General features: G+C 36.5%; 1 protein-coding gene across 3 annotated transcripts in view; it reads right to left on the bottom strand.

Moving 5' to 3' along the window:
* The window catches only part of SLC41A2 (solute carrier family 41 member 2), a 35,285-nt gene that overhangs the window by 21,089 nt on the left and 1,388 nt on the right, over positions 1-12,808 (bottom strand). For 2 of the 3 annotated variants that reach the window (XM_015815072.1, XM_015815073.1), the window contains exons 2-3: positions 4,586-5,296; positions 573-680 (exon numbers count right to left, since the gene is read on the bottom strand). In XM_015815072.1, coding sequence (XP_015670558.1) covers positions 573-680; positions 4,586-5,143 — 666 coding nt within the window. In that variant the 5' untranslated portion in view covers positions 5,144-5,296. Of the gene's footprint in view, positions 1-572; positions 681-1,000; positions 1,097-4,585; positions 5,297-12,808 lie in introns of those variants that run through there. The other variant, XM_015815074.1, reaches the window with a different exon arrangement.

Here is a 12,808-nt window from a genome sequence, read left to right as displayed (position 1 = left end):
ACACAACCATGCACCCGTTGCATGGCTGTCATAACTTTGAATGAGGTCTTACAACATTACCTGCCCTTAGACAAGAATTTACTAAAAAGATCTACTGCAGTTAGTCCTCGATGTGCGACCACAACTGAGCCCAAAATTTATGTGGCTAAGTGAAAAATGTATTAAGTGAGTTTTGCCTCATTTTACGACTTTTCTTGCCACCTTTGTTGAGTGAACCACTGCAGTTGTTAAGTTAGTAACACGGTTGTTAAGTGAATCTGGCTTCCCCATTGACTTTGCTTGTCAGGTCACAAAAGGTGATCACATGACCTTTGGGACACCGCAATTGTCATAAATATGAACCAGTTGTCAAGCATCCAAATGTAAATCACATGCCCCTGGGATGCTGCAACGGTCGTAAGTGCGAAAAATGGCCTTAAGTCACTTTTTTCAGTGCCGTTGTAACTTTGAACAGTCACTAAATGAATTGTTGTAAGTCGAGGACTACTTGTATAGGAGGTAGATGTCAGAAGGTCAGATTTCTACAAATGTGGCCACTCCAAGATCAACTCCAAAATGTTACCCAAACTTACTGCTGTTGATAGTCGAGATGCCAAAGTCATTTCCAGATTACCCTTCAAGCCAAGTAATGCAGGAACCAAGATGAAAACTTCAGTAATGTTTCGGAACACGTCCCAATGCTATTCAACAATAATAAATATTGTTACTTATTGTTATTTGTGGGAGCTATATTGCCCAAGCGAAGTTACATTGTCACATTGTTAAACTTTTCTTACTGACTAATGGCTACCTGCTTTACAAAGTATTAGGCCTTTTTATTTTTCGAACTAATGGCGGACAGAGGTTAATAATCTTATACCACTGGTTCTCATTTTAGAATACAAATATAATGAAATAGTCAACCTATTGTTACTCCTGTGTTGGATTCATTCTAACACCATGGTCTCCAAAACCACTTGGATTTGAGTACTGGGACTTAAATGGAGCCATTTAATTATACCTGGGGAGGAATATCTTCTGTTCGCTGCCATCCAGACTCTGGATGAAAAGTCGACCATCTCCCTGTTCTAGAACAGGTGGTAGCAGCATAGCTACCTACCTAGAAGGAACTCTTTCACATGGAGAAAAAGCTACAAGCCTGGAACTGGAATTCGGGGGGAGGGGTTAAGAGAGGGTGGTTATTCCAGGAAGGGATCTGATAGGTTCTGTTACAAATTTATGAAAGACGTACTTGGTTAACCAAACAAAAAACAAAAGATTTTTATTAGTGGTATCTCAAAAGACAAACATGAGTATAAATAGGCAAGACTCTACAGACATTTCCTGTAATACTTGTTATGTGTTTATGCTCTTCATTTAGAACAAGATGGCATAGATTTGCAGTAAGTAGTAGAAGAACGAAAAAAGTAGAAGTCCTGATAATTAGCAATAAATAGTGGCCAACTTCTATGGCTTCTCTATGAAGATTTATCAAAAAAAAAGTAGGCAATACTATAAAAACTGAAACAGGGAGCAATTCTCCGTAAGAGACAAGCAAGCAAGCCGAAGGTCAAGAGTGGCAAATAGATGTGACACAGAAAACAATATGTATCTCTGGAATTCAAACAAAAAATAGCATTAAACCTTCAGGGAGAGAATAGGAGACACTGATCAGGACAGAAGATAATGATTCCCTGAAGGGCAGAAGGATTTTTTTCTTGAACTCTGCAAGAAGGCAAAGATATGAGTATTTCAGAAGTTAGTGATGAGGAACCAAAACAAATCTGCCTCAATCTAACCCATCAGCTCAAGGAAGTATGCTGTCTACTAAAAATGTGACTGAATAGCTTCTGTATTTTCCAATTCCACCAGCAATTATCACTTTCTATGATATAACATAGAAAAACTACAATTGCAGCTGCTCCTATCCAATGAAAATCATATGGTAATAGTTAGGCCATTGCATTAAAATAGGTGGAGAATTAGTAAAAACAATAGTGCTACTGTTAATATCTAGAATTGCCTGCCCAATCAAGAATAATATGTGGATGATGCTTTCTAAAACTGAATACATATATTTTTCTAACAGATCTGAAAGGATGATAAGGGGACTTAAACTCTGCCAAGCACGCTACTTCCTGGAAATTTCTATTTGCCTTGTTGATAACTTTCTTCTCCAGAGGATGAAAGGAGGTCCAGCCAATATCAGCTATTATTGACTTGATATGAACCAATGGAGCAGAATTAGTCAAGAAGGTGGGAAGAAGAAGAATTTTGCTGGAAAGTCATACTGTAATGCTGGAATTCTTGATTTTTGGGGGGAAAGTAAAGTTGAATGTAGTTACACTGATATCTTGGACTTCTCAGGTTTTAATAAACTCAAAGCAATGAAAATTCTGTGGTATGGGAAATTAATATGAAAGATTTTGGTCAACATGGGTAAAATTTTCTAAAAAGGGAAATACTAAAAGCACAATTGTAAACCACTCCAGTAAGAAGAAAGCATGGAAGAAAGTAGAAGACAACATATATGGCTACACAAAGAGCTTAGTGTAGCCATCTTAAAATCTGAAAATAAATGAAAGAACAGTTTGAGAAAAAAAAAGAGTACAATTGGCCCAGAATTGTTGTAATGGTGACAGGAAAACCAAAACTCAGAATTAACCTAGATTGCTGAAGGATGTTAAAAACAATAGGAAATACTTGTTTAAATATGTGCAGAATAAAAAAAGAGGAAAAAAATATCAGTGAACTATCTCCCCAGTGAAGATGGCAAAAATCAAAGAAAGGACCCAATGCCTCTAACAAGAGCATGCGCCACCCAGCAATTGTTTAGAGCAGAATAAAGTGTACTGTGGAATACTAAAATAACATGCTAGTGGCCTGGCTGAACTTTGATATATTATCTTTAAGAAAATCTGGAGACAAGTGCCAAATTCCTTGTAGAAAGTAAATGTTATGCCTATTTTAAAAAAGAAAAAAAAATAACTACAGGCCAGCCATTTTTAAAATTGAATGACTTTGAACAGAAACCCACTTTAAAAATAATCCAAATAAACTATTAGACTACTTGTCAAGTCTGAAACAAACAGGTTTAGAGAAGGATAACAAAGATAATTAAGGAATTAAGAACTAAAACTCCTATGAAGGCAGACAACAAACAGGAAGTGCTCAGTTTTGCAGAGAAAAGACTGTGGGAAGTTATGACAGCAACTTCAACACCTAACAGGATGTCACACATAAGAAAAGCTATTCTGCACTATGTCTTGATGTAAGAGACATAATGAATAATGAATTTAAGTTATAGGGGGGGAAAGGTAAAAGAATCCCTGCGGATTTTATTCTGCTAGTCATTGCCAACTATAGGGGTGGTGCTCATTTCTGTTTCAAGGCCCTTAAGCCAACACTGTCTGAAGGTATTTCCATGGTCATGTGGCCAGCCTGATGTCACAGAGAGCTGTTACCTTTCCACCAAAGTGGTACTTATTTATCTACTTGCACTTACATGCTTTCAAACTGCTAGGTTGGCAGGAGCTGGGGTGAGGATGGGAGCTCATCCCATCGTGTGAAACTCGTTTCAAACCTGGGTTACTGACTTTCCAGCTGACAAGCCCAGTGTCTTAACCGCTGAGCCACCATGTCACCCCTAAGTCATAGGAAAGGACATTCTAACTGAATGTTAAGGAAATATCTAGTAATAAAAACATTTTACTGTGAAATTATTTATCAAGAAAAGAGATGACTCCTCTTCACAGGATGGCTTCAGGCAGAGGCTAGCCCAGGGATAGGCAACCTTGGCTCTTTTATGACTCGTGGACTTCAACTCCCAGAATTCCTGAGCCAGCTGGCTCAGGAATTCTGGGAGTTGAAGTCCACGAGTCATAAAAGAGCCAAGGTTGCCTACCCTTGGGCTAGACAAACCACTTATCTAGGATATTTTAGCTTAGATATCTGCACTGAACAGGGATTGCACAGAGTAGTCCAAGTAACCCTCCCAATGCTATAATTCTATGAATCTCTCACCCACCTCCAGTAAACAGTTCTGGCTAAACATAACTAGAAGTTTAAAATCTAATCAAAACTTGGATTCAAAAATCTGTATTGTTACTGAAACTAGGAATGTGTGCAAAGAGAAGAGTAGATGGTACTTAAAAAAACCCACAACTCATCCAGAAAACATGGACATAATAAGAAGTAAGGCACTCCTCATCCTTAGTATATTTAAAATATATATAAAATGCCACAGTTAAATCCATCAAGAAGTATCTTTGGGTTTTCCTGAATCTACAGTTCTTAGTTCTACTAATTAGACTGGGTGGATCTTTAAATTACAATAATAAACTTGTGAGAAAATAGGTCTTTTCCTATCCTCACCTACATGTATTAAAACTTCAGAGATTTTGACTAAAGTCAATGTAATTGCTTAAAAAATATAAAGTATGTGTTAGATTCTGCCAGTGTACTGCTATTCCATAGATTATTCTTCAAGTGGGGAAAAAGCAGAAATTGTGGAGAACCATGGGAGGGTTAAAAAGATGACATTATCTAAAACCCTGGTCCAGAACCATCATGTTTAGAGAACTATATAAGCAAATACAGTACCTACCTGAACAATATCTAGAACCATCCCTGCAGACACTGTTCCGAATCCTGCTAGCAAGAATGGAACAAGTATCTGTAATGCCATAATGCTACTAGATTCCTTGGGCTGTTTTCTATTTCCTTCCACAATGGGAGAGGCTTCATCACTGTCGCTAGATAAATGGTTGTCCTGCAGCATAGCATCCATTTCTGAAGTGTCAGTCCCATCTGAATAACTGTAACTTGCAAAGTTGTCATACTTTGGGCTACAGCTTGATGAATTATGTCCATTACTCCCATGATAAGCTGATTCAGAAAAGTGATGATAATCCATGTGTTGATCAGTCCTAACACTGAAATTATGTCCTGATGGCTGCAATCCATCTTGCCAGAGACCATTCACTTTCTTATGTCTCTCTTCTTGGGTTTTGTGGTAAACAATTGGAACCATACTCAACAGTAAGTTCAGGAATTTGTCAGACTGAATTGCATTTAGATTTATAGTCCAATTTACAAACACTTTTCCATTATGGGCTTTATCGTTTTTTTTCTTGCTGACAGATCTTCCTTTACAATTAGTCATACTGTTTTGGAAATATTGTTTGGATAGTCACTTCAGCTCTCAACAAATTGTATAGTTATACAGGAACACAGAAACTGCTTTTTTGCCTATTATGTAGAAAGTGTTCTTTTCATCACATTTTGGTCTTGAACATTTCCATAACCCTGTTTAAATCTGAAAAACAATAGAAAAAAATAATTAATTTTCCTATTTCTAATATTTGATCATTTCTTTTGAATGGTTTATAATATTTTTGCATTCTAATAACAAATTACATCCTTGAGTACACAAAAGTATAAACTGAGAAAAAATATGAACACACAATGATAAATTCAGAGAATATTGTATATACTCAATTGAACTAGTCTTTGGTGCTTTCTAAACTTGATTGTTTGCTTGCAGATGTTTCATTATCCAACTAGGAAAAATCATTAGTGTTAGTTGATTTATATTTATTTATATTTTACTGTATTTATATACAGTAGCTTGCCCTATGAATGTTGTTGGGGATGTTGTTTTAGTCCTTGGTAGTTTCTTGATTAGGCTATTGTTTTCTGCTTGTTTGTCTAGTTAGTACAGGGGTAGGCAACCTTGGCTCTTTTATGACTCGTGGACTTCAATTCCCAGAATTCCTGAGCCAGCATGGCTGGCTCAGGAATTCTGGGAGTTGAAGTCCATGAGTCATAAAAGAGCCAAGGTTGCCTACCCCTGGTCTAGTATTAATCCCTGCTGATCTAGGTTTTTGCTGCTGGAGAAGATGCATTCAGATATTTTTGTTTCCTTCTAAACTTTTTTAATTGTCCATTTTGAATGGTGTGTAAATGTGATTTATCTCTATGTGTCTACTGATAGCTGATTAGTCTAAATGCCAAGCTTCCAGGAATTCCTTAGCAACAGGGAGAAAGCAGAACCACTTAACTTGTGTTTTGCATCTGCCTTTACACAAAGAGAAAAAAGTCCAACCTATCAAAACAGTAAAAAAACAGATTAGAAACACAAGTTAAAATAGGCAAGAAAATGGTAAATGAGCACCTGTCTACCATAGACGAGTTCAAATCACCAGGACCAGATGGATTACATCCCAAGGTTCTTAAGGAATTGGCAGATCTGATCTCAGAACCACTGAACTATATCTTTCAAAGATCCTGAAGCACTGGGGAGCTACCAAAGAACTGGAAAACAGCTAAAGTAGTCCCGTCTTCAAAAAAGGGAAAAAATGGATCCAGGAAACTACAGACCCATCAGCCTGACCTCAATACCTGAGAAGATTCAGGAAAAGATAACCAAAAGATAACAAATCAGTGAACATGTAGAGGCAAACAAAGTCATAACCAAAAGCCAACATGGGTTTGTCAAAAACAGATCATGCCAGACAAATCTTATTGCATTCTTTGACAAGGTGATAAAATTAATGGACCAGAGGAATGCTGTGGATATAATTTACTTGGACTTCAGTAAGACATTTGATAAGTAGACCACAACCTACTACTTGATAAGATAGAAAAATGTGGGTTAGACAGCATCACCACCAGATGGATTCATAGCTGATTGACTGGCCGTACTCAGTGTATGGTCCTCAATGGAACTACATCTACATGGAGGGAAGTGTGTAGTGGAATACCCCAGGGCTCTGTTCTGGGCCCAGTGCTCTTCAACATCTTCATCAATGATTTGGATGAGGGGATAGATGGGGAACTTATCAAATTTGCAGACAACCCCAAGCTGGCAGGAATAGCCAACATTCCAGAAGATAGACTTAAGATACAGAAGGATCTTGACAGACTTGAAACTTGGTGAAATTCAATGGTGGAAAAGTAAGGTTCTACATTTAGGCAAGAAAAACCAAATGCACAGGTACAGTATAGGTGATACCTTGCTCAATAGTAATAACTGTGAGAGGGATCTCAAGAGTCCTAATGGACAATCACTTAAATATGAGCCAGCAGTGTGCTGCAGGTGCCCAAAAAGCAGTGCTAGGCTGCATTAACAGAGAGATAGAATCAAAATCACATGAAGTGTTAATATCACTTTATAACCAGTTGGTAAGGCCACACTTGGAATACTGCATCCAGTTTTGGTCACCACAATGTAAAAAAGATGTTGAGACTCTAGAAAGAATACAGAGAAGAGCAACAAAGATGATTAGGAGACTGGAGGCTAAAACATATAAAGAATGGTTGCTGGAATTGGGTATGTCTACTTTAATGAAGAGAAGGACTAGGGATGACATGATAGCAGTGTTCCAATAACTCAGGGGTTGCCACAAAGAAGAGGGAATCAAGCTATTCTCCAAAACACCTGAAGGCAGGACAACAAGCAATGGATGGAAACTAATTAAGGAGAGAAGCAATCTAGAACTATTGAGAAATTTCCTGAAAGTTAGAACAATTAATCAGTGGAACAATCTGCCTCTAGAAGTTGTGAATGCTCCAACACTGGAAGTTTTTAAAGAAGAGACTGGACAACCATTTGTCTGAAATGGTATAGGGTTTCCTGCCTGAGCAGGGGGTTGGACTAGAAGACTTCCAAGATCCCTTCCAACTCAATTATTATTATTGTTGTTGTTGTTATTATTATTATTATTATCTTAATCTAGGATGTTCACAGTTTACCAGTTTACCAGTTTACTGCCCTGGCAGTCAGAAAACTCCTTAATTTCCTTAATCCTCAATCACAACAAAGGGTCAATTCTGCTTGTCACAAACACCACCATAAAAAGAATCTTGCTAAAGGACGCGCAAATCAGATATAAAGCAGAAGACAGTGACAATGAGCCTTTGTTTCAAGTTATAAAATAATTTTGGCAAACAAGTCTTTTGCAAAGCAAGAAATCGGAGCTCTGAGATAATATTTTTTTAATAGCTCAAAATACAATATCTTCTGCCAATACACCAAGTACTGGAAAATCCTCCAAGCAAATGAGTGGAATTATACTGATACTTTTAATTTTATTACTGATTGTGATTAAAGAAATCAATGCATCAGAAAAATAATAAAACAGAAACCAAATGTGTATTTTGTTTTCTTCGAAGGCATTCCAACTTCACTTTAGCAATTTAAATGGTAATATTTTTTCATAGTGTTCTTTGCATTGTTAATTAAAAACTAAAAGTTACTAGCTGAAGAACTTTTGTTAATGCTTAATATGCTTTATAAGCCGAATTATGCAGTCAGAAGTAGGCAATGTTTAATTAAGTGGAGATCAAGCATCAATATAATGAAAAAAGCAATACATAATGAAAAAAAGTTTTTTTTAACTTTTTACACTTAAAGGATTTATCTATTGATTTATTTGAGAAACAAACAATACCTCTTGGATATGCTTGCTATATATATATAACGAGGAAGATCATCCTTTTGCATTATTTGTAGTCTTGGAGTAAAATTTTCTTCGAGTAAAACAGTTGCATAGTCATTAGAAATAATTCTGTATTTATAGAAATTGTCTTTAATTATATACAAAATGACATGTTACATACAGATCCATCCTATAATATTGCATTGATTTAGTGATGTTGACTTCAAAACAAACTTTCTAAGAACTTCTATAGAATATAATGACAGAATGATGTAAACTTGCAAAATTTTCTTATGCCTTATCTGAACTTTTTAAGTTCAGGAGGAGGAGATGGAGGAGGGGGGGAAGGAAGAGTTGGAAGAGGAGGAGGAGGAGGAGGAGGTGGTGGAGGAGGAGGAAGAAATAATGATAAAAGAACAAATATTAGGTAACATTTGTGGCCATGAGATTTGTAGTTCAGATTTGCTCTTGCAAGGTATATAGACTTTTGAAGCATTCAGTGATTTTTACCATTTCGCAATGCGCCATATTTCACTTAAATTCCTGCCAGATCTTTATATGATTAGTAATCCTGTTAATTCTTCACTCTTCCTGCCAAATTGGATTACTGATAATTACATTGTCTGCATTAAGTATGCCTCATGGCTCAGATCATAAACTATTTTGATTAGCCAGATTAACAGTCTGCTCATGCATTTACAAGATTAGCAAATAAGTACATCCTATGAGCATAATGGTTTCTAGTTTTATATAGTGTTCCTGATGCTTCACAGAAAATTCATAATACCAGGATTTTCAGCAAAATTACTGGCTAAAATGTTAGGGAATGGGCAGACCTATAAGATAAATCATTTTGTTTTGATTTGTTAAAATATTTCTTGATCTTCAAAGTACACTTTATTTTACAGTAGTATCCTTTCATTACTCAATGATAAACTTAACTGCACAACAAATTAAATCATGGAGAGATGAGTGGGCAGAATGAGACTGAGTCTGCATCTTGATCTGAAGAACTACACCGATTTTATGAACAGATACAGATCACATTATTCCCATCTAGCATTATTATATCCAATTTGAATATTATTTATTTATTTATTTATTTATTTATTTATTTATTTATTTATTTATTTATTTATTATGCCATCCATCTCCCCTATATAAGGTGATTCTGGGCGGCTTACAATTTAGAAAAAAAAGTAGAAAAATAATTAAAACATTAAAACTACATAGATTAAAACTTTAAAAATTACACTGAAATCAGAACTAAGAGACGGATGAGGTGGGGATGAAGTCTTCTTATCCTGTCAGCTACCTCCAATGGTGAGTGCCTCCTTGGGGCCCCAGTCCAACCAACAAAGCCAGTTTCCAGAAGTTCAAAGGAGTGGGGGTACTTCTGTCCAGTGGTAGAGAGTTCCATAGGGCCAGGGCCATAGTGGAAAAGACTTTTCTCGTTGACCCCACCTGCCAGAATTACTTAGCATATGGGGCCTGTAGCAGGCCTCTTCCGCTGGAGCAAGTGGAGCAGGCTAGTCCCATTGGGTCAGGTACTCTGGACCCATGCCATATAGGGCATTGAATGTAATAACCAACACCTTGAATTGGACTCAGAAGCAAACTGATAACCAATGCAGCTTGCACAATAGCTGTGTTCATAGGCCACCCTAGGGGCACCCAGAACTGTGTGCATTCTGCATTCTGCACCACCTGTAGCTTCCGAATACTCTTCAAGGGTAGCCCCATGTAGAGCACTTTGCAGTAATCCAACCGATGAATGACTGTGCATAGGGTCTCATGATTCAGGCAAGGTTCTTTTCCTTGAGCCCACTTTCTGGAATTCCTTAGAATATATTTGTTTAATAGCTCTACATATGAAATATAATTTTTCTTTCTTTCCAGATGTTCATAAACTTCATCTCCCCCACTCACATTGTCCAGTAAGGAATGCTAGAATTTAGACAGCAATATCTGAAGGGCCTCTCTTCTAACATGTCAATTTAAATGTCAAATCAAACCATAGTTTTAAATCCAATCCATTGCTGACATTTTCAACTGCACATATAAATTGTGGGATGAAGTGAATGTCCATTATTCTTCCCAGCTACTGAATAAATCATGCTGACTGTTATAGGTTCCAATGTTTTCACTACATAAATTTCAATGATGTACCAGCCTTGGGGAGGAGCAAAACAATGGCTTATCAAATCCAGTGTTAAAACACTAAACACAGTCAAAGGCTGCTTTAAACATGGCTTGCTATTTTGGTTTATCAGACAACAGGAAACTGCAATTTGACAAGACATTATATCAAAGCAATTATGCATCAGTAGGTTTGGGGGAACTCCAGTATCTGCAGAACAGCCAAATATATTTAGTACAAAATCCTAAAGTGGAATTTCTCGATCAGTGCAAAGTGTACTTAACATTTCATCTTACAAGGAAATAGAAAATAAGCTAAGGGGTGAAATGCAATAGAATTCAAGAAGACTTGAATAAAAGCACTGGTAAAAAGCAGAAGTGTTCAACTAACACCTGACAAGTAGCCAATACCCAAAACTTTATCCAGATTTTGTTTTTTTTAATAATCTGACAGCTCATGGCAAATAAGCTGTCTGACACATTTGCCTCAAGCAGAAGTTATTTTCCCTGTTTCACAGGCATTTTAAAATTAGGCAAGGCAAACATTTTGGCAGAGACAAATAAGAAAAAATGCCTCAACTAGGGCAACCCTAAAAGAGGTTTGTGAAAGCATTTTTCATCAATGGAACTTTGCTCCTTAAAGTATCTTAGCATCTGCATACTAGACATAACCACAGCATCCTCTACTCATCCTTTTTCTTTTTTTAAATTTAGCTCTTCTTTCCAAAGCTTTTTGCTGCATCCCACCTAGAAAATAGACAGCAATAATAAACGTTTCCCAAGCAGGAATTATAATGGACTCACAGAGATGTAGGCATCCTTGAAATGATCAAATTTAGGTAAAGGACGTAGAGTTGCTAGGATAATGCTTTGGGTTTCCTGAGGCCTATACCATAAAGATCCCTAATTTTTAACCAGTTTAATAACCTTGATATAAATTGTTCAGTTGCCCTTTTATTTTACAACAAAAATGGCCAAATCTATTAGTATAGGATAAGCAGAAGAAAATTTTTCCCTAAAAAATTAGTTTTTTTCTACTATCCAGGATATATTATTTTACTATTACTATTGGTTGTAACTCAAAGCAATAACAGGATTTCCATAACTTTTCAACTGTTTTCAAGATGGTTGAATTTTTTTTTTTCATTTATGCAAAGCTATAAAAGCCTGCCAAGGATCGCACTGCAGCCGGGATGCATAACATAAGATATAATAATAAACAGAATCTTTACCTTTGATATATTATACCTGATTTGTGCCACTCTGTTCTCTCTCTCCACCAACACAAACTCCACCAACACAAATAGTATGCCAGTTCCATACTATTAAAGGCAATTATTGTTTAAAATAAAACTGTGCTAAATGATAGTACCAAAGATCAGATACCTATGGAACAGAAAACCATTGAAATTAAGCTTTGCTATGTTTTCATAATTTTGAAGGGCTCTCTCTGCCAAATAAAGTATAAATCTAGCGCATTTCATAAGCCTTCTTAATGCCAAGGAAGTACTGGAAGTAATCACAGTTGCTCCGAAATGTTAAACGGAGATTAGAAATCCAAAATATTCAGGAGCCTTGTACAATATTGATATAATCAATACATATTTCAATCAAGTCCTGATTACCTGCCTCTGCTTCAGATTAAATTCCCAAAATTCATCGCTTCATTTCTAATTCATTGTAATCCTGTTCCCTACAGTTTTGTGCAATACTATTGACATAGCAGCATATTCCCACATGGACCTGTTCACTTACGGGATAGATAGCCATCTTGTAGGGGTTTAGTCAGATGACCTGCTAAACTTCTGTAGAAGGCTAACTGGATTACTTACACTTACACCTATTATACAAAATTTGGAAGCTTCTATATGTTACGAAAAGACAGAATTGCTTTCCTTGTTTGCAAGAACTGGATCTGCACAACAGAAGAAATTCACCAGTGCCTTTACATTTTGCTTAAAGAGCCATGCAAAATGCAATAAGATGGCAGCTTATTTAGCTCAAATAACTGATTATAATATCTTGGACCAGTGTTTCTCAAACTCAGCAACTTTTGTGTGGATCTCAACTCCTAGAATTCCTCATTCTGGCTGGGGAATTCTGGGAGTTAAAGTTCATACATTTAAAATGGCTAAAGTTGAGAAATAGAGTTTAGAGTGTCACAAGCCTAGTCTGTACCGTATTTCTGAGGCTGTTATTCAAACCTGAAACATTTTTTTAAAGCATAGCACCTAATGAAAATTAGCATT

Source organism: Protobothrops mucrosquamatus, unplaced genomic scaffold (assembly GCF_001527695.2).
Source record: "Protobothrops mucrosquamatus isolate PMUCROS unplaced genomic scaffold, P.Mucros_1.0 scaffold310, whole genome shotgun sequence".
In the NCBI taxonomy this organism is placed as follows: domain Eukaryota; kingdom Metazoa; phylum Chordata; class Lepidosauria; order Squamata; family Viperidae; genus Protobothrops; species Protobothrops mucrosquamatus.
Note: the sequence above shows the minus strand (reverse complement) of the source record. Positions and strands in the feature narration are given on the sequence as shown.